This window comes from Colletotrichum siamense (assembly GCF_013390195.1).
Source record: "Colletotrichum siamense strain Cg363 chromosome Unknown KSG_Cg363_contig08, whole genome shotgun sequence".
Classification (NCBI taxonomy): domain Eukaryota; kingdom Fungi; phylum Ascomycota; class Sordariomycetes; order Glomerellales; family Glomerellaceae; genus Colletotrichum; species Colletotrichum siamense.
This window is the reverse complement of record NW_023501021.1, coordinates 306363-330571: the sequence shown is the minus strand read 5'-3', so window position 1 is coordinate 330571 and position 24209 is coordinate 306363. Positions and strand designations below refer to the sequence as shown.

Sequence of the window (24209 nt, the reverse complement as noted above, 5' to 3'; positions counted from 1 at the left end):
CGACGAAAACAATGGACGACGGTATATTTTTTGTGTTCTGGTGCGCTTGTGGCTAACCTTTTGGCAATCTTGTTGGCTACAATCATGGATTTGATGATTGACCATCATATGACGACACGATTAAGATCTATTGCGCGCGAACGCACGATGAAAATTTGGATTGCTTGCTGATGTTCAATATTGGCAGCAAATCCTCCCTTTTATAGTTCGATATCGTCAAATATATGCTCTGTCCCATCAAAGTTGACGAACGAATGGCGGAAATGGCCCTCGATCTGGGGTAGACGATACCCAATCTCCATAGCGCAGTCACGTAGATATTCCATGAAATCCCGAGTGTCATTCTCATCGTTGTTCCACTTCGAATACGTCTTCCTGATGTATCGCTTTAGATCGCCGAAGTACTCTTCGATGGGGTTGAAGTCTGGTGAATACGGAGGCAGAAACTCGAGATGGACACCTGATACCCGGCATAAACCCTCGATTTCAGGTATACGATGGCAGGAGAGGTTATCCATAACGATGACAGAGTTTGGCTCTGGAAAACGCCCACATTTCGGGATAAGGCACTCCTGTAGCCAACGAAAGAACCCATCGCCGTCAGTCGTACCATAATACGTAGTCAAGTGTAGGATACCGCTCAACGTGAGGGCTGGCAGGATCTGTACGCGAGAGTTCTGAAACCGATCAATCTCTGCAGTTCGAAACGCAGCAAGCCCTTTCGGCGCCCATCCAGTCCTCCGTATCCCAGTATCCTTATTGACGCCGGATTCGTCGACGAATACCAGCTGGTCGGGGCGATATCGTCGTATACGGTACAAGTACTCGTATCGTAGTTCGTCACTTCGCTGAGCAGCAATAATCTTGGACTTCTTGTTCGTCCAGCCAGCTGAGTTTAACTGTCGACTGATTGCAGAACGACTGATCTGGATCTCGAAGGCTTCAAATAGGAAATCTTGCATCTCTTCAAGAGATAGATCGCTGCGGTACTGCAGTAGTTCAAGAAGCTCTGTACGATGCCATATTTCCATCTTTTGTCGACTCTGGCGGCACCTCTTATATCTCTGCACTTCGCCAGTGATATTACGTCGTGATCTATGTCGTCGAATCGTTCGTTCGGTACAGCCAACGATACTTGCCAGCTCGTGGGTCTTTTGGTCTTCGAATGGCAGTATCATCGCGATCGTCGATAGCTGTAGATTCGATATTCTGGGCGCCATTGTATCGTCGTCGTCGCCCGGCGTCTTTCTCGATGTATCTGATATAATAAACCACGGACATGTACTGACCAGCGGCAAACTGTAAGTAACAGGGCACAATCTATACAGCAGTAGACTCTTGCTCAATATCGTGAACAAGCTGAGCTATCAGGAGAGTCATTAATCCTGTTGACTGCCAAAGCATTTGCTCTGAAGAACCGTATCAAGCCCCTTGGTATGCTTATATATTACTCAGAGCCATACAAACCGTATGCTGAGTAGATATATAAAGTCATACAGCAGGTCTCTTCTTCTGTTCCTCAGCAAATGTCATCTTGATCTCTCATGACGAAAATAGACCTTTTGTTGGTCGAATGGTATGGGGATGAGGTGACTAGCTGGGTTGGCAATGCCTCGATGGGTAGATTGACTGCTACGGAAGCATGAAATACACACCTTATGTCTCTATCGTGTAGTTATACGTTTGAATACTACTGGGACTATAGTGATTGACGGCAATTGAGGTGTTGGTGATGACTTTGACGCGTTTTGCGTGCGATGCAGAGAAATGCGCGTCACAGCGTAAAATTGGCTTTTTTTCATGTTTTTGCATAAGCGGGGAAAAAAAAGGGGGGCGGACGCTGTCAACGCAACGGAGTGTAGTGTGGACCACGTTAGGAGGCCTTGAAGGCCAACATGAGGAACTTGCCGTATTCCTGCGTCCATGTCAGCCGGCTATTCCATGATGTGTTCATGCGTGCGTAAAGGAAGAAGGGTAGTGATGATGCACGTACTAATGCCCATAACCCTGGCCCAGTGCCAATGTCCAGAACGGCCCTGGCCTTCACGACCGGGGCAAGGTGGAGTCTACCATCGAAGAGTTCGGCGATGATCTGATGTTGGAGCACTGTTTGCGGGTTAAGACGTGTTGGACGAGGCTGGAAGAGACGCAGCTTGGTGGATGGGATGAAGTTCTAACCATTTCTGTCTTGTTCCTCCTGGTCGTCAAATCTCGGGTCAGCGGACACAAACATGGCAAACCTGAACTCTAAGCGAGGGTTTACGAACCTTGCTGTTTGGTACGAAGCCAAAACGCTTGCCAGTCTTAGCGAACTTTGAGAAGATTGAGGAGAAGATCGACTTCTTGGACTTGGTACGTGTGGTGGCGGACCTGTCACGTTGGTTCCGGCGGTTAGTTGGACATGAGATATGATGGCAGAGTCCATGTCAATGATGAACAGCAGTGGGGGGTTGGCACCGGTGTAGCACAAGGGAGGCTTACCGGGACGGCGCGCGAGTGCTCGGGTGCGGCGTCGAATCGTCGGTGGAATCGTCCAGGTCAGAGTCCGATGCTCCCGCCCACACCGCCCGATCGACTTCATCAGATGTCGGGCTGGGGTGATCTTCAGGGTAGTCCTGTCGTGTTACGAGCTTCAATTGCTATTCAGAGACAGACAGAGACAGGATTGCTGGGTGCTAAACCACATGCTTGGGCTACATGTTTGGGGTTTGGGGCCACGCCAAGAAGTAAAAATAAATAAAAATAAGAAACGACAGCACATACGTCTTGTTTGGACGACAGCACGGATATGGAGGGTCTGGTAGAGGGCGGCGTATGCGGCCGGGCGCTGTCGGTGGAAAAGTTACGGGGGAGTTCGGACGACATGGACGACGAAGTAGCGGTGAGCGTCGAGGTGGAGGCGACCGAGACGCTGTTCGCAGCCGTTGGAGGACGCCGCGGCTGTCGTCCCAGGAGTTGGTTGTACTTGTCCATCAACTTGCGGGCCGCTCCGAAAAGGCCGTGAGCAAAGGAGGGGAAAAGAGAGGGGAAGAAGAGGAGGGACGGGAGGGGGGATGGGGGGAGAAAGCTGTCCGGTCTACGGCCGACGCGCGATGTGATGCACTAAGGTTGCAAGCAGGCTGGCACGCAAGGACGCAGATAGGCGCAGTAGACGCAAGGGAAGAATTCAGACTTAATGAACGAGCAAAAGAGAAGCGGGATAGACAAGGTCGTCCCATGGACGGAATGGGTTCGTCCTGTTTTTTCATGCTTGGGGAAAGGGGCTAGGGCAAGTAGTTTATTTTTCCTTAGGTGCCACTGAGCGCACTGCCGCCCTCGACATCCCTGTCATTTTGGATGTTTGCTTGTTCCAGTTCAGCGCTGCTGGAACCGTAACCCGGTAAAATGACCGGTCTAGATGGTGGAGAACTACGACATATAATTGGGCTTCGCCGGCCGTTTACCAGGACATGCTCCTGACGTGGTCATAACTCATATGCCCAAGACTCAGCCAACCTCCTAGCGAATGTCTGAGCGAAGACAAGATAAATAGGGGAGGATCCCCTTTTGTAGCTTGTGGGAGAAAACTCTTCGGCACTTTTGTCATAACGGCCTTATCGCGGGTCCTCCGGCCCCCGGCTCCAACGTATCGAGCGGCACCTGAAGGTCGCAGCCCGGCTAGTCATGAACTTACATTACTTTTAGTATGTGTATGGAGCGGCACGGAGGGAGGAGGTCGGCAAAAGATACGATTACGGCCCCCTATCGCCCGGCGGTCATGGGCATTAGCATAAAACTGCCGCCCTGCCGAACATTGATTGGTTTCCGCACCCCAGTAGTTATCTCTTTGATCGCCTTCGGATCCCCGGGATTCGATCCCGATTCCAATTGCGCGGCAGCATTTCAGCGAAAAGGGGGAACATGCCAAGGCCGCGACTCACACACCATCGATGAGACAGGCTTCACGTGGTGCCGACGAGATGCAACAGAACGAAAACGATTCAAGCCAATCTTGTGTTCCCCCACCGCGATCCTCCAGTCAATCCGATGCGTGGGGAGCATGGCAGAGAATTTCTGCTTGCCAAATGATTGCTAAGGAAGCCGAAGGAACAACTCACCCTCCTTCGCGTTTTAGTTGCAGTGCTGCTCCTCCCGAAGTGTTCTAGGAGCCAGCAGCTTGCGGGTCGGTTCAGGATGGACCGGACGATGCCTTCCTCTTTGAATCGTACTACTACTGCGCAAGCCAATATTCTGCCTGCACAGTGGAGATTAATCCTTCTTGTACAGACTCACTGGAGCTGTTGGAACAAGTGCCCTCGCCATAATGCCATTGTATATGTATGTTTGCTCGAGAAAGTCAAGGGTCTTGATCCTACCCGGCACTCTGGTCGTCCCGCACTGTATATGCCGGCCGGTACTCGTATTTTCTCACTGGCCTGTTGGTTCCTCACGTCGGGGGGCTGCCCTGCTTTCGTCTTAGTGCAGCGACAGGGGATATGCAAGGGTCCTCACCCTCAAATGGGCTGATGGATGTTTGCAAAGTGTGCGTCGTCATCAAACAACTGAGTCGAGACTCTCAAGTGGCGGGTTGGAACAACTTGTCCTCGGACTCGCTGGCACAGACATTGTTGGCGCAAGATGCGGCTAAATGTGACAAGCTCCAACTCGAATGCAACTTGCGAGCTGCACGACAAGCACAAGCTCCAGTCTCCCTCAAGCAGCTTCGGAAAGTATGGAGACAGCAACGGAAAACCTACCCAGCGACCTGCGGGTTATCTTGAGTTTGGTCAACTGAGCAGTGTCTGTGGATGATCGGTGTCTATCTCAGTACCAACAGCATGATGAATTGCAGCATGCTGCATCGGTGACCGACCAGGGTCACGAGCTTGCCATTCAAGCTTGACTCCGAGAGGTATTTGCCTTTAAACCAGGTCGTTGACGAGAGCCTCGGACGGCGGAAAGCTTTTTAGTCTTCATGTAAAAGTGTGCTGCCATCCCGTGGAGCCCTGATCCAAGTCTTTCCAACTTCTCTGGATATTTCGCTCTCAACAGCATATCCGCCGCCACATCCACACCACCTCACACCGCAGCTCACCGCAAGTCACCGCTCAGACCTAAGCTGAACCTTCAACCCCGGATAGGATAGTGTCTTACATTATGGGAGACCCAATTGCAATCGTTGGCCTTAGTGCAAGGCTCCCCGGTGACGGCGATACCCCTGAGCGATTTTTTGAGTCCTTACTCGCTGGAAGATCAGCCCGGACGGAAGTCCCGAGTGAGCGATACAACGCAAACGCGTTCTGGCACCCAGACGCCGAGAGGAGTGGTGCGGTGCGTAATCTATCCCAACAGCCGTTTAACAGCTTCCAGCAGCAGTAGACTGACAAGCTGGGAAGACACGAGTCCGCCATGGACATTTCCTCAAGGGAAGCATCAAGGCATTCGATGCCCCCTTTTTCTCAATTACACCTACGGAAGCGAAGAGTATAGATCCGCAACAGCGTGGAATGCTAGAATGTGTATACAAAGCACTCGAGAATGGTACGAGAACATCGTTGCTTCTTCTGAGTTTCTGCTGGGGTTGATGCTGACTTCTGCCATGAAACAGCCGGAATTCCTCTCGATGCGGTTGCCGGATCACAAACCGGCGTTTACGTTGGTTGCTTTACGGCTGACTACAACGATCACATCGCGAAGGATCTGGACATCCCTAACAAGTATTCGGCGCTTGGAACAGTGGCCAGCATGCTCAGCAACAGGGTGTCATGGTTCTTCGATTTCAAAGGTCCGAGCGTAACAGTTGACACGGCTTGCTCCAGTAGTCTGGTTGCTGTGCATGAAGCTTGTATGAGCTTGAAGCTGCGGGAAGTCTCCATGGTAAGCCCAACCTGTGGAGAGAATGCGAAGGAAGGGATGGTTTTGAGTTCAAAGTGCTGACGGATCGTCCTAGGCGGTCGTGGGCGGATGCAACCTTATCCTGACCCCCGAGATGACACTAAAGCTCGACGCCGCTGGTGTTCTGGGTCCGGACGGCAAATCCTACAGCTTTGACCACCGCGCAAACGGGTACGCGCGCGGTGAAGGGTTCGGAGCCCTTGTTTTAAAGCGGGTATCCGATGCTATTCGGGATGGAGACGTGATCCGTGCCGTCATCCGGAACTCGTCCACGAACCAAGACGGGAGATCGCCCGGCATCACGCAGCCGACCAAGGCCGGCCAGGTCGCGCTCATCAGACACGTTTACTCTAGGGCTGGGCTGGACCCATCCCTCACTCGCTTTGCCGAAGCCCATGGCACTGGCACGCCGGTGGGCGATCCCATCGAAGCGAGCGCACTGGCCGAGATCTTCGCGGCCCACCGGACGCCGGCCGATCCGTTGTACGTGGGAGCCTTGAAGAGTAATGTTGGACACTTGGAGGGCGCTGCTGGAGTTGCTGCCGTCATCAAGGGCATCTTGACGCTGGAAAGCGGCATCATCCCCGGCAACATCTGGCATGAGAAGCGGAACCCCAAGATCCTGGACTCGTGGAACCTCAAGTTCCCGACCGAGCCGACAGAATGGCCACAGCGTGGTCTGCGTCGGATGTCCATCAACTCGTTCGGTGTTGGTGGAAGCAACGCCCACGTGGTTATGGATGATGCGCTGCACTTCTTGAAGCGGCACCGTCTGGTCGGTAACCATCGAACGGAGGCCGTCCCGAGGATTCCCGCCAGGTTCAGACCAGTCAATGGGGTCAAGGTGAATGGCATCAACGGTATTAATGGCACACGTGAGTTCCTCTCTATGGAGCCACTCTTTGTTAGAACTTCAGCTAACCCTATGGCTACCAGACCGTGCCCATGGTCGCCACCGTCAGGACAGTGGTGTGAACATGGGTGATGTCGAGGCCGAGTCGAACGATGTCTCTCCACGGATTTTTGTCTTCTCCGCAAACGACCCCGACGCTGTTTCGAGACTCAAGACTTTGTACAAGGATCATCTCGCATCGCAAGACACCGACGAGACGGCTTCTCTGCGGTACATCCGGGACCTGAGCTACACGCTTGCGTCTCGCAGGACTCAACATGCTTGGAGATCTTTCAGCATTGCGAGCTCCTCACACCAGCTCCAGAAAACCCTCGAAGATACTTCAAAGCCCACCAGAGCCAAGTCACAGCCCAGGTTAGGCTTCGTCTTCACTGGTCAAGGTGCACAATGGGCAGCCATGGGCATGGACCTCATGGTCTACCGGGCTTTCCAAGAGAGTCTTCTTGCAGCGGACAGGTATCTCAGCGATCTTGGCTGCAACTGGTCTTTGACATGTGAGTTATGATTGTTTCGGCTACATGCAATCGCCCACTAACTAGCCAACTAGTCGAGCTCTCCAAGACGAAGACATCCTCTCGAATCGATGACCCCGAGTTCTGCCAACCCATCTGCACCGCCCTCCAAGTCGCCATGGTTGATCTCCTTGCCTCATGGAGCATCTACCCCCACGCCATCACCGGTCACTCTTCAGGAGAGGTTGCCGCTGCATATGCCGCCGGTGCACTTTCCAGAGAAGCAGCCTGGAAGGTCGCCTACCACCGTGGAAGACTGAGCGCCAAGTTGATGCGTGCCGAGTCCCGTCCCAAGACTAGCATGGCTGCCATCGGCCTCGACACCGCCAAGACCGAAGCTGCCATCGATCGCGTTAACCAGCTCGGCGGCGAAGGCACTCTTCAGATTGCCTGCATGAACAGCGCTGACAGCCACACCGTCAGTGGTGATGCTGGAAAGATCCAAGCGCTTGTCGAGATGCTCAGCGCCGAGAAGGTCTTTGCCAGGAAACTCAACGTCGAAATCGCTTATCACTCGCAGTACATGAAGCCCATGGCTGACGAGTACTTGCAAGCAATGGGCGAGCTTGGGAAGGGCACCTTCAGAGGCTCTGTTGAGCCTCAATTTTACTCCTCAACCGTAGGAGCGCCCATTGAGACCTCCCAGCTTCGACAGCCCGCATACTGGGTCAAGAACTTGGTATCGCCGGTCAGGTTCACCGAGTCAGTCACTGAGCTGCTCAAGGGTTCCTCTGTACCCAAGACCAACGGTCACGTGAATGGCTTGGTCAACGGTGCTAACGGTGTGAACGGTACGCACCTGACTAATGGAGTCAACGGCGTCAACGGAGACGTTGATGAGGAGGCTGCTTTGGAGCCTATCACCGACTTCCTGGAGATCGGTCCTCACAGCGCACTCAAGGGACCGCTCATCAGCACTACCAAGCAGGTCCGCGGTGGCGTCTCTGTTGACTACCACTCCCTGCTTAGGCGTCAGAAGTCCGCGGTTGAGACAACCCTGGAGACTGTCGGATCTTTGTTCTGCCAAGGCTACAAGATCGACCTCGCCCAAGTCAACGATGCGGACGAGCCCTACGGACCGAAGCCGCTTATGCTGACGAACCTTCCCGCCTACCCGTTCGACCACTCTAAGGAGTACTGGGTTGAGAGCACCCTCAGCGACAACTTCAGGCTCAGACAGTTCGGCCGTCATGAGCTTCTAGGCGCGCCGGTGCCCGGCTTGAACAAGAACAACGCTGCTTGGCGCAACTACATTCGCCTTACCGAGAACCCATGGATTGAAGATCACAAAGTCTCCGGTGATATCTTGTACCCTGCTGCTGGCATGCTCGTCATGGCTATCGAGGCCAGCAGACAGGTTGCGGAAAAGACTAAGGTCCTTAAGGGTTTCCGTTTCAAAGATGTCTCCTTCAAGCTAGCATTGCGGGTTCCTGATGATGCCCATGGTGTTGAGTCGCAGTTCTTCCTCCGACCCCATCGCGAGACAAGCTTGTCGTCTGCTTCGACATGGTCTGAATTCCAACTCTGGACCCTCCAAGACGGCTCATGGAGAGAGCATTGCCATGGTTTCGTGCAGACTGAGTACGATACCGATGGATCCCAGGATGATGTTTCAAGCCTCGAGGGCCAACTGAAGGACATCCAGGGCCGCTGCAGAACTGAGATCACCGTCGACAAGCTTTACCATAACTTCCAAGAGGTTGGGCTCGACTTCGGTACTACTTTCCAGACCCTGAGCGACATTCGCCTCGGAAACAATCTGGACGTTGTTGCGACAATCGAGAACTCTGGAGACAGGATCCAGCAGTCTATGCCCAAGCAATACGTTCAACCTCACATGGTGCACCCCGCAACCTTGGATGCCATTGTCCACGCCAACTTGGCCCCTCTGGTCTCCAACACCAAGTACTCCAAGGCCACTCGAGTACCGACGTACTTGGCCGATGGCTGGATCTCTGCCCAGCCGGATGTTCTGCATGACTCTTATAAGGTGTCCGCTGAGTCTCGCTTCCACGGGCGAAACGAGGTTATTTCTGAGGCTATCGCCTCGCATCTCGACGAGAACCAGCTGATGGTGCACATGTCAGGCCTTGTCTTCAGAACTATCAGTGAAGCATCTGAGCAGACATCAGATGCTTCGGCACACCCAGCTTTCAACCTCGAGTGGAAGCCGGATCCGTCATTCCTCTCCAAGGAGCAGGCTTCCAAGGTGTTCGGACTGCCCATGACCCAGAAGGATGACCCGTCCCAGTGGATGCAAGACTGCGAAGCCCTTTGCCTGGCGTACATCCGCCGTTGCATGAGCACTGTGTCCCAGGAAAGCCTTTCCAAGATGACTTGGTACCATCAGCGATACGTCAAGTGGTTCCAACATGTTGTCAGCCAGAACTCGGACCAGCCCACCCAGGATATTGCTGATCTTGAGTGGAGTGTCACTCAAGGGGGCGCTTCCGAAGGCAAACTGATCATCGCTGTTGGTCGTGCGCTCTCAGACATTCTCAATGGACAACGCGACCCCCTCGACGTCATCTTCAAGGACAAGCTCGCGGAGGACGTGTATCGTGATGGTCTTGGCTCCAAGCGATGCTACGAGCAGCTGCAAAACTACGTCGATGCCCTCGCCCACAAGAATCCGTCCATGGAAATTCTCGAGATTGGCGCCGGAACTGGTGGCGCCACTCGCCCGACCATGAAGACACTCACGGACAACGGTCGTCGATACAAGTCTTACTGCTTCACTGATATCTCTCCTTCGTTCTTTGAGCAAGCCAAGGAAACTTTCAAGGACGAGGTGGGACGTATGAGCTTCCGCGTTCTGAATGTTGAGAACGACCCCTTGGGCCAGGACTTCGAAGCCGGCAAGTATGACCTGATTATTGCCGCCAACGTTTTGCACGCCACTAAGAAGATCGACGACACCCTTTCCAATGCCAGGAAGCTTCTCAAGCCTGGCGGCAAGCTTCTTCTCTTTGAAATCACTAACACTGCTGTGCTCTTGAGCAGTTTCTGCTTCGGCGTGCTGCATGGCTGGTGGCTTTCGGAGGACAAGGACCGAATCTGGGGGCCCTTGATGTCTGCCCCATCTTGGGATCATCATCTACGCAAGTCAGGCTTCGGTGGCCTCGATGCCGTGTTCGACGACTTCTCTGGCTCGTACCACCGGATGAGTTCCATTCTCGTTTCAACTGTTCCCAAGACAAAGGAGAAGACTTCCTCGATTCTCCCGGAATACATCTTGACCACTGGACAACCCTCGCAGCTCAAGATTGCCGAAGGCCTCAAGCAGCAGCTCGGATCTTCGGAGATCGTGGACCTCTCTTCTTCTGCAGAGAAGGACATGACCGGTGCCAACTGCGTTGTTCTCGTCGAGTTTGACAGCCCTATCCTCAACAACATCACCGAAGACGTCTTTGGCGGGATCAAGCGTGTGCTTGCTCAGTGCAAGAACATCATATGGCTCACTCGCGGCGCTTCAGACCCTAACGCCGACCTTGCGACCGGCCTCGCAAGAGTAATTCGGTCAGAGAGACCCGACGTCAAGTTCTTGACGCTCTCTTTCGAGCAGGCCGCCAGTGAATCACTCGTCATTGAGAGGACCGCCCAAGTTCTTCATGCCGCTCAGTCCGGGTCTGAGAATGCCTTTAGGGTGGCCGGTGATGTTGTCAATGTGTCTCGCCTGGTACAGGCACAGTACCTCACTGAGCATATCCAGAACCAGACTGGCAGCTTGGATGTTGTCATTAAGCCTCTCGGCGGGGAGTCGTCTCGCTACTTGAGTCTTCACCCGGGTACCATTGGCAAGATCGACTCGCTCAGATTCGAAGATGACGCTCTCTTCGATTCTCCCTTGGCAGACAACGAGGTCGAGATCAAGACCATGGCCTGCGGTCTCACCATTCAAGACGTGTCGTCGGCACTCGGCAAAACCGATGAAGCCCCGCTGGGTTGCGAAGTTGCTGGTGTTGTTACCAGAGTTGGTTCGACTTCCAAGTTCCTAGTCGGTGACCGTGTCTTCGGTCTGTCCAAGTCTGGTGCCATCAAGACGCATGTCAGATCCGCGGACGGCCTCCTCACCAGGTTGCCAGACAACTTGACGTGGTCTCAAGGTGCCTCTCTTCCCGTCGCTTACACGACAGCTTACGCAACTCTCCACGAACTGGGCACTGTTCGCATGGGTGAGATTGTCCTGGTTCACGAGGGGGCGTCTCACCTGGGCACGGCGGCCGTTCAACTCGCTCAGATGCGTGGCGCTGACGTCTTCGCAACTGTCAAGAACGCCGCAGAGCGCGAACTCTTGGAGAAGGTCTGCGGTCTTTCCCAAGACCGCGTCTTCGGGGCTCGCGACAGGTCCATCAAGAAGGCCCTTCAGACTTTGACCCAAGGCCGTGGCGTCAACATTCTCGTCAACACCGCCGATAACACCGAGTTCCTTGACGCGGTCATGGAATGCGTTGCTCCCTTCGGACGCATTGCCAACGTCGGTGGACAAGATGGTGACTCAAGCGCTCGATTGCCACGAGGCCGCAACATTCGCTTCGAGTCTTTCGACCTTGCTTCATGCACTGATCATGACCCGATTCGTACCGAGAGCATGTTCCAGCGCATGACTGAGATGGTCTTGGCTGACTGGGACACCATCAGCAAGGCCCCTTCACCGACCACCTACCCCTTCTCCAAGATCCACGATGCTTTCCGCCATTTGCAAACTGATGGTACCAGTTCCAAGCTTGTCTTGGAGCCCCGTGACGACGACCTGGTTCCCATCCTGCCGACTCGCAAGTTCGTAAGCCGTTTTGACCCTGAGGCTTCTTATGTCATTGCCGGTGGTCTCGGTGGACTAGGACGGTCGGTTGCGCGATGGATGGCATCTCGTGGTGCCAAGAACCTCATTCTACTTTCTCGACGTGGTGCGGTCGAGGAATCTGCCAAGGAGCTTGTCAAGGAGCTTGAGGGCATTTGCAACAAGGTCGTCACGCCCGCATGCGACGTGACTGATGCCGACGCTCTCAAGAATCTCATGACTGAGCTATCATCTTCCATGCCTCCCATCAAGGGCTGTATTCAAGGCTCCATGATTCTCAAGGTTAGTATTTGATGTTTATCGCCCCTTTATAACGATGCTAACTCTGGAGTAGGACAATATGTTCCAGAACATGTCGCTCGACCACTGGAAGGCAGCCGTTCTGCCAAAAGTCCAGGCGTCTCAGAACTTGTACCAAGTTCTTGGAGACAAGACCGACTTCTTCGTCTTCCTCTCGTCGACTGTTGGCATCACAGGTAGCCCCGAGCAGGCCAACTACGCTGCGGGTGGCACTTTCCAAGACGCTTTCGCTCGCCACCTCGCGTCCAAGGGCGTCAACGCCGTCTCAATCGACCTTCCCATCATCCAGGGTGTTGGCTACGTCGCCGAGAAGCCGGAGCTCTTCGAGTACCTTCGCTCTTCTGGTTGGACCTACATCAACGAGGCGGAGCTCCGGGCCGTGCTCGACTACCACTGCCGTCCTGCCAGTGCCCCCGTGCAAGCGTCGAAGGCCCAGGTCATTCCTCGCCTCTGGCTGCCCCAAGAAACCGCTGCCCAGGGCTACCAGACGCAATCGTGGGGAGAAGATCCCCTTTTCAGCCATCTCGAGCTTGGTCAGACAGACGCCGATGCAGCCGGTGCGACTGAGGCCAACAAGGCCATCAACCATAAGGCACTGCTTGCTGGTGCCGCATCATGGGAGGATGCCGAGAAGATTGTGCTGGAGGCTTTGCTCCTCAAGGTTTCGAGGATGCTCAGCATCGAGGTGGACAACCTTGACATTGGCAAGCCTCTCCATGCATACGGAATCGACTCCCTCACAGCCGTTGAGCTGCGGTCTTGGCTCATGAAGGAGCTTGGTGCAGAGGTTTCGCTGTTCGATATCACCAACAACTCTAGTCTTTCCCAGCTGGCCGGAACTGCTACCAAGAAAAGCACTCTGAGACCAAAGTTTGAGTAGAAGCTTGATTTTCAAACGCGGAGTTTTCAACATTTTCTTCTCTCTTAGTTATATTTTTGGGTGTTCGGCGAAATGATTGTTAGATATCCGTGGAATTCGGGAATGTTTCACTTTTGCTAATGTATTGTTGTTCACGAGTCACACGCCATTCTGATAGAAATCAGTTATAATGAACCACGTCTTGTCAGAAACAGTCGATGAAAATTGCTCCATCTTAGCTCTGTGTTGATGACATGTATGGAGGCCTGGTCCTGCAGCTAGGTAACCACTCGGGCTTGATTGGCCGAGCTGCATACCTCTTCCGTATTTTTCCCGTGCATATTAGAGGACCCCTCACCTCTTTTGATGGTGGGGTCAAATCTGGTCATTACAAATGAGCTCTCAGCTTCCATGATATCACACAGAATTCCTCGACTCTTCACTCCGTCACCAATCACGGGGGATAATGCCTATAAACAATGACGTCGTCATGGTTTCAAGATCACCACTTACAGTATTTGAAGCTGCGAAGTGGGCTCTCTCCTGACCAAGCAATCTCGCGAGCAGGGCAGTTCACAGCAGAAAGCCCCCACACATGCGCGCATTGCCAGAAATTGAAGATCACGGAACTGCCACAAGTACAGTCACAAGACGTGTGGTTTTCCAACCCCGAATATTCCAGTACCTTCCAATTGGAACCACGCGTGGATTTCCGGGAGGCAATCGAAGGAGCAAAGGCCGGCTGCGAACTGTTGATTTGGATGGTTGATCACCTTGCGACTCAATTCTCTCTCACGGGCCTAGCTGCCAAAGTCGATCAAACCTGCGTATTTGGCTTGACTGGAAGTGGCTCGATGCCAAGATTTAGGCTGCTTCTCTCATCAGAAGGTTCGCGAATTGATCTGCCACGGTCACGGTATGACAACGAAGTACTGCTCGATGGCTGGACAACTGGGGGTAAGTAGTGAAGTTTCCCCAATGTTCATCTCATATGAGAGATCCTGTCAATTTCTTAGTCCGAAACTTGGCCTCTATCAAAACTATGTTACTGGTGTCGCCAGCATCATATACCTGCGCAGCGTATCAGGATCTCATGGACAGCGAAACTGACACTTTATTAATAGACACTCCAACCGCTAGCATCATCAGTCAAAGGCCATGTGAATCTAATAAGGCATCTGCGATTTCTCGTGTGTTTTCTCAGCAGAGTTTCAAGGCCTGTTTTCATACCCATGCCCAATGTCGGTCTCAACGTATTGGTGACTCGTCCGACGATGCGGCCGAAATTTTGAAATTGTCTGAGGCACCCTCTAGGCTGCTACGTATCGGACTGGGAGATGACAAGCTGTTCGTGACCTTGACGGATACGGCTGCGATTTCCAGCACGGAGATCGGCCAGAGACTCTCAGCTGGTGGGTACGTCACGCTGTCGTACTGCTGGGGAGGTGACCAGCCTGTGAAATTGACGGGGACAAGCCAGGATTCACTGAAGCAAGGCATTGCCTCGACAGATCTACCCCAAACATTGTGCGACGCTGTAACTTTCTGTCACGGCATGGGTCTTGAATTCATCTGGATCGATGCTTTATGCATTTTGCAAGACAGTGATGAGGACAAAGGCAACGAAATTTCCAGAATGAGGGACTACTATCAGAAGAGCGTACTCACAATATGCGCCGCTTCCGCTTCGCATTGCGCGCAAGGACTATTTGACATCAAGCGACCATCATACGGAATGGGTCCAATAAGGTTAACATTCCAGCCGGTTGACGGGAAGCCTGGTTGCATCTTCTTATCCACAACACCTGATCCGCAACCCGAGGTACTGACGACTCGAGGATGGACTTTGCAGGAGTCTATGCTATCACGAAGGATGGTCATATTTGCCCAAGACCAACTCTACTGGTCATGCCAAACGAGCTATTCGGCCTGCTCAGGCATCATGATCAACCGGTCTTTCGGCGGACCCGAAAGCCTTGTGGACAACATCTACCCAATCACGACTCTCTATGAGCGACCTCTCCAAAGTCAGTGGGAGGCCATCGTCAGGAATTATTCAAGACGTCATTTTGGTTTCGCCGCAGACAAGCTCCCAGCAGTGTCAGGTTTGGCAAGCGTCGTTCACGACATTGGCCGAAGCCGAGGTTTCGACAAGTACGTTTTCGTCGCAGGCTTGTTCATCGACATGAACCAACCTCATTCCTGGGCGGACGAGTTACAGTGGTGCACTCGTTCTATAGACGCTAGCCGTTACGACGACTACGTCGCTCCGTCATGGTCATGGGCGAGTGTCAATGGTGCCGTTCACGTATATCCGCGAGGTGTCCACAAAGCTCCCCGAGAGTCTAGTCCCCCCTTCTTCACCGTCGAGGACTACGGCGTCACTCTTGCTGATCGACGTATACCCTACGGCGCTGTAACAAGTGGCTTTCTCGCACTCAAAGCAAGACTGCGCAGGTTACCTAGAATAGTATCACTAGATGGCATTGACATCATCTCCGCGTTGGAAGATGCCACACGGGATGATCGTCCCAGGGGAAGCCAGCTGCAAGCAATTACCAACCCGTACTTGGAGATTATCGCAGATACTAGAGAGTCCCAGTCGCTGATAGAGGCGAGTTGCGCAGATACAGGGGTATTTCTCCTGCGAATGGGCCCTGCGAGTGGTTTGTTAGTCACATGCTTAGACTTGGCGAAAGGGTACCGACGGCTTGGATATTTCGAAGTGCAAGAGAACGACAAAGGTGGCAAGTCACTAAGCAAGTCTACAGAGGCCATCACGGACCTGGTTTTTGAGCAGGAGCAATTTCAGAGCATCTTGTTGGTATAGGGTCTAGTGGTCCACTGCCTTACAGTGATCGCATTCTCGGTCCATATCGCCCCATCCATCGGGCTTATCTAGGAGTTATCCGCCTAAGTGGCAACTTCCATCAAAATTACAAGTACGATGGGTTACATTGAAGCCTTTGTGTGAGATAATGATGAAGGCAATACGCCACAAATTGTTCTGTCAACATCATACTGAAAACAGTATCAATCCTTTCTTTACGAGTGCACATTGCTTTACGGTCCTCAATTCCAGCGTGTAAAAAGACCTTTCTTTTGAAGATTACTAGCGCTTTACTAATGGCGGTTTAAAGTCTGACAAAAAGCGGCTGATGAATTGGATGGCCTCTTCTTGAAGGGGTTCCGTACAAGGCTGTAGCTTCTGGCCCAGTAGATCATTCCCGTAAACGCCTTTTAGATAGAGGGCTACGTTCTTAAAACACTGAGGGCTTGTGCGCTGCTGAACAACGTAACTAGTGAGAGATGAGAAGGAGTTTTCAAGTTCGTTGAGGTATACCACTTACGATTGGACACTGGTGGGAGACAGAAGCTCCCGAACATCCCTGGAAAACGTAGCATAGGGATTGAAAGTTTGCGATGTTATGGAAGCCTCCCAATCCCCTTGGGGTGAATCTTTCCAATGTGCTGTGTGTACCCAGTATGGTGTTCCGGATCGAGACAAGCTCTCGTTGTCCTCTTTTCTTTCAGCATTGTTCCAATCTAGGCCTTTGTAAATTTCTCTTGGGAGGTCCTTTAGCTTTATCCAAGCGTCGATAAAAGCTTCCAATTTCGACTCTCCAGGAATAGATAACCGAATACCTATAATCCATGAGTACTCGACTGGCCAACAAAGAGCCGACCGAATCATGTATTCAAGTTGATTGTCTTCCATGCCATGAACCACCCTTAATGTCTGATTTTCTTTTCCGCTCCGGACATAGGTATGATACTCAATTCTGCTGACGCATGTGGTTGGAGCATGACCTAAAAGCCGACTCAGGTCTTTGCGAAAACTCCTTTTGGTGGTAGTGAGCGGACGTGGTTTTAGCGAGAGTGACTCTTTCTCGCATTGCCCTTCAGCCGTGTTGTCGCCATATTTGGGAAATAGATGACCCTCAAACTCTTCTGGAAGGCTGGCGACAATAGGGTTTTCTGTGACTTTGAGCCATTTATAGAGATTGGTAATTATCCTGAATTCGGTTTCCTTCGCTTCCGGAACCGCGTGACTGGTACTGGCCACTGCAGGAGCCCGAGCCCATCCGTTTACAGAAGACAAATTTTTACCAGCCGTATGGTTTCGTGCCAAAATATCAAGCCACTCGTGTAGGAACGTGGTATCTGGGGTCTTTTCTTGGGGCTTCTCGACTTTCGCTGCCATCTTGCAGTCGCTAGTCAAAGCTTTCGCTTCAGGCTGATTATATTGGCTTGATCGACGGTATTGCTCAGAAGGAACTAGGCATGCCTTAGAAATATTCGGAAAACCAAGTATTTGAGCTTCTCGGATTAATAAATTGCTTGGTTTGGCTGGGTGGAATAGGGATCTGGCGATGTGGAGATTATGTACTTGGAGAGAACTGGGAAACCTTTTTCCATTTAGTTTGAGGACTGTTCAGACTGCTCAAGTAGCGAATTGGGTTGAACGGGTGCTAGCTGAGGGCTTTACCGAGTGTCTGCCTTGTGTCTGCCTTGTGTGTGGGTGCTTCGCATGTCCACTAACCCTGGTGGGCAAGCGCAGTAACAGCTGACTGATTTTACACAAAAGTTTAAGATGCTACTATTTCTATGATTTTCATAATATCGGTCGTTACGTGTATGCAGAAATCTCAGTCGCGCGGATTATGTCGTACATATACCTGTTCGGCCGTACTCTTCGATAAATATCTGGCTCTGCCTCTACCTGCTAACATTCAATGAGCATTTACTGAGCCTTAATGACCGATCCTGCTTGCGCCGAGCACCGCGATATGTAGGGCAATCTCTTAGTAACATAACTCCACTTTTCATGTATAATCGTGACTACTGTGGTTGAAGACACGCTTAAAGCAATGGAAGTTCCTTCGAAATTCGTCTGATTCCATCTCAAGCCTTTCGCAATGTCGTGAATCATCTGCTGTCAGTGATTACTTGAACCTGAAGATCAAATTCACTGAACTATGCCTAGAACAAATCAAGTGAATGAATAGAGAGTGGTGAGGATATAAGACCTAAATTGTCAAATAACTTTAGTTGAAGACACGGCATTCATGAAGTGCGCACAAATAAAATCGCCAAGAGTCCGATACAGAGATACTAACCTAAGACACAAATGGATTACAGGGGATATTACGGAAAGGAGCGCCAAGAGCGCATCCAGCGGGAGCAGCGGGAGCAGCGGAGTATCATCGCTCGCGAAGAACAAGAGGTTAGTACCGACTTCCAGCTTATGATCTCAACAGCGTGAGAATCACAAACCCCTTTCCCTCTGTTGTATTCCTGAAAACATCACGCTGACGGTGCATATTTTGTTGAAGAGGCAGGAACGCGAGCGGAAACAGCGAGCACGCACGCGTGAGATGAGGCACTGTGACGCCAGCGGTTCTATGAAATGACAGAGCAGATCTAAAGCCATCGTCGGAGTAGGCACTTCGTAGAATGAGAGCACAGAAAATCAAGTGCACAGTACATCACACTTTAGATTGACTCTTAGTGTTACCACCTTGCGCACCTTGTCTTTGGGCATTTCCGAGCAAGCATAACTGATCATTGGAATTCATTTAGTAATGTCGTAAAACCGTGAAGGACGTCTTCAAATCCAACATAGATTAAAGTAGGAATTCTTCTCAAACAACAACTGATTTCTTAGGCACCTTGGGCCAAATAGGCTCGAAAAGCCGACAAGTCTCCATATGAAGATCTTCGCTCCAAGGTTGGGTACTATGGTTCAGCCAATCGTTTCCAAACATACAGTCTTTTTTCGACAAAATAACATATTTGAACCCTAGATCGCTTGTGCGCTGGTCGACCGTCAGACTGTGATGATCTCCATTAGCGCAACAATCTCCATGACGGGTTCTCGGAATGGTACTTACGTTCGGCATCGGGAAAAGAAGCTGCGTGGGTCTTGGGTCATGGTAGACGGGTCATCGACGCTCTTGATTCTCGTCAGCGCGTACCAACCAGGGTCATTTCCCGGGCCCATCCACTCGCTGTGGTGCTCCCAATACCCCTTCCGACGGAAGAACTTTTCACAATCCTTTACTCTGGCGTCGTCGGTCCATTGAATACCCTTCTCCAGCTGCTTTGGAAGGTCCGTGAGAAAGAACGTAATCTCGCTGTATAGATAGGGGTCGTCTTCGTCGATCTCGCACCGAGCGTACAGCCTCCATTTGTACTTTGAAAGCCAGAGTCCTTCGCTGGTCCAGCCTGCCATGAAACTCGGAATTATCTGTTCGACCTCCCCCACGTCGAGCCCGTCGATTATGCGCAGTGTGCGCTTCGTGGCGAGGTAGTAGTGGTGCTCGACCTTTTGAGCCGTGTAGCTGGGGAGCCATGCTGAGATCATGGCGATCAAGTCGTCGATGTTCATGCCGTCTTGGCCGTCCTCGGGCCGACGAAAGTCATAGTTGGAATCCCTTGGGTACGAAGGGAAGAACTCTCTTGGAATTCTTGAGACGGTGGTATGGTTGTGTCGGGCCCATTCCATCAAGCCGTCGCACGCCCTTTTGTGATCCTGCCTAACCCATGCGTCTACGTCCAGCATAGGGGTGGGTTCCTTCTTGGCGAGCTTTGACAATGCGTCCGACGCTGTGAAGCAAATTTCGACAACTTTGCACCAGAACTGAACATAGGCAGTAGGAAATGGAATGATGTGGGTACAATCCGTCGAGGACAGCTCTCTGTCAATCCGAACTGCATCTTGAGTTGCAGCTCGCCGGGGCGCGTGGCGTGTCATCGCGGCTGACGTTTGAGGACGGTCTCGACTAGCATTATGAACAGTCAACTTTTTGAAGGGATGTATGCGAGCCCTTTTTATTTTTCTCTTCGTACGTGTATGTAAGTCTTGCACCTTGGAAGGCTTGATTTAAACTGGAAATATTGGAAACGCCCGCAACCCGGATGACTATGGCGCTAGATACATCATGTAGCGTTCATGCGGGAAGACGTTTTAAGCTCACGACAACAACATCAAGCCATTGCTAGATTTTAGCACTTGTTGATGCTGTCGCTATATTATGGGGTATTTGACATCGACGTCAGGGCCGTCACGAGCCGGTTCGATCAAACAGTTGGAGCCTAGATCTCCCTTCTTGCTGAGCAAGTTGGACACTATGGGGAAAAGGCAGTAAATTCTCCCCATCATCTTAAGCAGTCAAATTCATCACAGGTTATTTACAGTCAAGGACTATTTTACTAAAATTTTTTTTGAAAAAGCATCAAGATTTATAGAGGCACTGCAATGTCCAAGATCAATAGTCTCCGGCGACGGGCCGTGTAATACCTAGCACCGTGCCAATGATAGTCAAAGACCGTGTAGGGCACACGGTGACCCCCGAACCGGCCTCCGCCCGCACCTGCCCGGGCTGTGGCGCCGTTTGATTCGTCGCTGACCGGGGAGCGTGGCCCCGACGAGTCCGATGCGGAGTGATGTCAGTCGCACGTCCCTTCCCGTCCTCATCCACACTTGCTGATCTGACAAGCCAGACCACAGCTCATCACTTCAACGTCATACCTCTCACATCTCATCCACAAAAGGAACATCACGAAACATCCGGCACCATGGGTTTGAAGGTAAGTACTGCTGGCAATGCTACATATCGCGGTGCTCACAATGGCAATTAGACACTTTCGGCAAAGGCGGCAGCAGCGCTGGACAAGGAGCTGATGAGCACTGGCGCCTTCTCCATCGACCAACTGATGGAGCTCGCCGGTCTCTCCGTCTCACAAGCAGGTCAATCAACAGCCGCCCCTTGCCCGTCGTTAGGGACCAATTGCTGACGCCAAGCCCAGTCTACCGCGTTCACCCGCTCAGCAAAGGTCCGAATATTCTTGTTGCCTGCGGGCCTGGCAACAACGGTGAGTGTCACTTGCACCTCGCGCCTCCGCGATATAAGCTTATTTCGCACCATAGGTGGTGATGGTCTAGTCGCCGCCCGTCACCTTCGTCACTACGGCTACAAACCCAGCATTTACTACCCCAAACGAAGTAAGAATGAACTGTATCAAGTGAGTGAGGATATATCTACCTTTTGTCTATCTCGTCATTATGAGTCGTGGATGCATAATACATTGGGGGGCAAGTGCTCCTTCTGGGAACACTGCCAACACTCTATCAGCGACAGCCCTCGTCATCGAGTCTTTTCCACATCGCACATGATTTAAAATGCTTTTGTTTTTGCGAGAATCTCTTCCACCTACGCTTCGCTATGCAAAGTCGCACAAACCTCTCGTTGTGCTCGCTCCTCCCCCCGAGAAAGAAAACGGCGGCATAGTTTGCGTGTATATCATGCTGCCCGTACAATCGAATTCCCCAGAAACGTTCTGTCGAGGGGCTTGCCGTGCATCGAATTGGGGCTAATCGTTTTCTCAGCGACTGGCGCAGCAGCTGGAGGACTTGAACGTCCCATTTGTGGACGACTTTCCCACGGCCCTTAAGTCGACGGACCATATCGTGGATGCCATCTTCGGTTCGTTCAAGAAGTGCTCTTTCTACTGTTGGCTGTCGTTCCGCGCGCCTAACGTCGTGATCTCAGGATTCAGCTTCTCTGGCGAGGTCCGGGAGCCCTTCCCGGCGGTGATCAAGGCGCTCGAGGAGACGAAACTGCCCGTAACTTCAGTTGACGCCCCATCATCATGGAATATCGAGGATGGCCCGCCATCGTCTGGCCTCGGCAGCTCTTTTCACCCTGAGGTACTCGTCAGCCTGACAGCACCTAAGCCTTTGGTGAAGCATTTCAAAGGACGACACTTTGTCGGAGGAAGGCATGTCCCACGCTTGAGAACCCCGAAAACTAAGAAACTTTTCGCAGGCTAACCTTGGGAGCAGATTCGTTTCGCCAGGTATTGCTGAAAAATACAACCTGGACCTTCCACAGTATGAAGGCATCGACCAGGTGGTAGAAGTGGACAATAACGGTCAGAAGCTGTAAATGAGGTTAGTTTTACCAAAATTTGGGACATTTCTCCCGGTGATTTTGACAAAGACTCAAGGTTGCTTACTTTTAGTTTCTTGTCGTCCAGGGGTAGTTGTCTAAATGACCAGACAGCCTCCCACTCGGCTATTTGGACAGACAGGACTTGGACATCGACCGTCGAGCATCTGCATTGGGCGAACTACAAGACCCTTGGGACACTCCAGAAGGGGAGGATGGTACTCGTGGCAGAAGGCGACATAGACGAGGTATAGTCTCCGACAGACTGGACAAACAGACTTGTGCTCAACGCACATGAAAGCCGAATGAACAAGATTTCGCGCTTCTAGGAAAGCGTCGTTTTTCGGTGATGGTAGTACGTGGTGAAGGTGATGAAAACGCGGGTAGTCGTTCTGTGTGCTCGGAAGAGGGCAACATGGAAGTGTTACTATTTCTCGTCGAGGCAATGGACAACAAAGCGGATGACAATAGGCGGAGGGACCACCGGGCTTGGTGGTGCTGCTGCTGCTGTTGCTGCTGGCGACTGGTATGCCAGACTGGCGGCCCAAGTGTGGCTGATATAAAGAGCAGATGTGGCTGCTGCCCCCCGGCGAATGTGCCGGTCATCCAATGGGACTGCAGAATTTGTGAAAGAATCGCCACACGGTCGGTTCCACAGGGACCCTTGCCGGGGCCGGAGCGTTTTTAATGACAGACGTTGTGACGAGGGTGCCGGAGGATCTTTTTTTGGTTGGTAGATGCGGACTGGGGGGGGGTGACCGTTGACGTTGGACGAGGGGGGGGTTCAAGGGTGTGTGTGGTGAGGCGTACGTGTGAGCGACGGGCTTCCGGGAGGGCTAGGGGGTAGCGGCGGGGTGGTTAAAAACCAAGGGAAAAAGAGAGAGGTGATAGGGGCGAAAGGTGAGGGAAGGGAAAGGAAGGGGGAAAGGATGGGAGAAAGGTTAAAGGGACCCGAGGCGACTCGAAACGACGTGAAGTGACGGGAAGGGTCTAAGGAAGGGGCTTTCCGAGGGGGCAGGGCAGAGAGGAAGAGTTGAGGGTGAGTGAGTGAGAGCGAAGTGAGGTGGATAACAAGCCAACGCAACGACGCGGAACAGAGCGACAGAGAGCGAGGCAGAGTCTAAAGAGACTGATGAATAAGAATTTTGATTTGTCTAGTTGGGTATATATTTTGGTGCGTCCCATATCCCATTCTTTTTTACGACAATCCCAGTCCGCGACTCCCCTCCCTTCAAGCCGGACGGACAGGCCAGGTAAGAAGGTAGAGGGTACAGGAGGGACAGCACGAGGTACTCAAGGTACAGAGTACATGGAGTAACAGTGAGTTTAGTCAGGCAAAAGGCAAGGACAGACAGGGTACAACAGTGTTAGGTGTGTCGAACAGCAGTGAGTAGGTACGGTCCCAAGGTAAGGTAGAGAAGGGCAGAATTCCCCCATCCCCCATCGGCAATCCCCAGGCCCAGGGACTGAGGGATTCCAGGCTGGGCTTGGGAGGGAATCAGGGACTCAGGGACTCAGGGAAGGCCTGGACTGGCCACCACCACCACCACCACCCACCAGGAGAGGTAAGGTTCCTACGGGTACACAGAGCAAAGCCACAATCAGTGGCCTCCAATTGCCCAATGCTCTCCAACAGGAGGGGAACTGAACTGGTGAGGGCACCGAGTGGAGGGACTGTACTGCGTAGGGACTGGAGGGCGGGCTCAGGGAAGTTATTTGATGGGGCAACTCTCCAACTCCAACCCGACAGCTTGAAGAAGACGAAGGCCGGGAAGTCCCCATTTGGAGTCTTTGGGGCCCTACCGGAGCAAATGCTCCTTGTTCCCCTGTGATAGGCCCGAGCGGCAAGGCAGCGCTTACGGGGGCCGCATGGAGCACTGCGTGGCACTACCGAACGGAACCCGCTTTTATTTCTCTGTCGAACTCGAACGGAATCCACCGTCAAGCAGAGGACAAGCCACCCGTTTTTCGCAGTGCAGTTGGGGTGAGGTGCTGC

At 52.3% G+C, this 24209-nt stretch overlaps 6 protein-coding genes across 6 annotated transcripts; 2 read left to right on the top strand and 4 right to left on the bottom strand.

Moving 5' to 3' along the window:
• Positions 1-200: 200 nt before the first annotated feature.
• CGCS363_v011705 (uncharacterized protein) lies at positions 201-1031 on the bottom strand (the record flags this gene model as incomplete). Its single annotated transcript, XM_036643554.1, has 1 exon — positions 201-1031. The coding sequence occupies one exon, from the start codon at positions 1029-1031 to the stop codon at positions 201-203; it is 831 nt and encodes a 276-aa protein (XP_036491295.1).
• Positions 1032-1873: 842 nt separating this feature from the next.
• Positions 1874-2973, bottom strand: CGCS363_v011704 (uncharacterized protein; the record flags this gene model as incomplete). The annotated part of the gene is made up of 6 exons (XM_036643553.1): positions 1874-1915; positions 1994-2106; positions 2179-2197; positions 2268-2370; positions 2482-2615; positions 2764-2973. The coding sequence occupies 6 exons, from the start codon at positions 2971-2973 to the stop codon at positions 1874-1876; spliced, it is 621 nt and encodes a 206-aa protein (XP_036491303.1).
• A 2163-nt stretch (positions 2974-5136) lies between these two features.
• On the top strand, positions 5137-13280 carry alt5-1 (Highly reducing polyketide synthase alt5; the record flags this gene model as incomplete). The annotated part of the gene is made up of 7 exons (XM_036643552.1): positions 5137-5310; positions 5376-5520; positions 5588-5856; positions 5930-6749; positions 6811-7281; positions 7335-12382; positions 12435-13280. The coding sequence occupies 7 exons, from the start codon at positions 5137-5139 to the stop codon at positions 13278-13280; spliced, it is 7773 nt and encodes a 2590-aa protein (XP_036490503.1).
• A 5782-nt stretch (positions 13281-19062) lies between these two features.
• On the bottom strand, positions 19063-20016 carry CGCS363_v011702 (uncharacterized protein; the record flags this gene model as incomplete). The annotated part of the gene is made up of 2 exons (XM_036643551.1): positions 19063-19078; positions 19154-20016. The coding sequence occupies 2 exons, from the start codon at positions 20014-20016 to the stop codon at positions 19063-19065; spliced, it is 879 nt and encodes a 292-aa protein (XP_036490504.1).
• Positions 20017-20840: 824 nt separating this feature from the next.
• On the top strand, positions 20841-22210 carry CGCS363_v011701 (NAD(P)H-hydrate epimerase; the record flags this gene model as incomplete). Its single annotated transcript, XM_036643550.1, has 6 exons — positions 20841-20852; positions 20904-21012; positions 21072-21137; positions 21193-21287; positions 21652-22032; positions 22091-22210. 6 exons carry the CDS (start codon positions 20841-20843, stop codon positions 22208-22210), a joined length of 783 nt encoding a protein of 260 aa, XP_036491280.1.
• On the bottom strand, positions 22073-22509 carry CGCS363_v011700 (uncharacterized protein; the record flags this gene model as incomplete). The annotated part of the gene is made up of 3 exons (XM_036643549.1): positions 22073-22204; positions 22281-22380; positions 22436-22509. 3 exons carry the CDS (start codon positions 22507-22509, stop codon positions 22073-22075), a joined length of 306 nt encoding a protein of 101 aa, XP_036490506.1.
• Positions 22510-24209: the final 1700 nt, after the last annotated feature.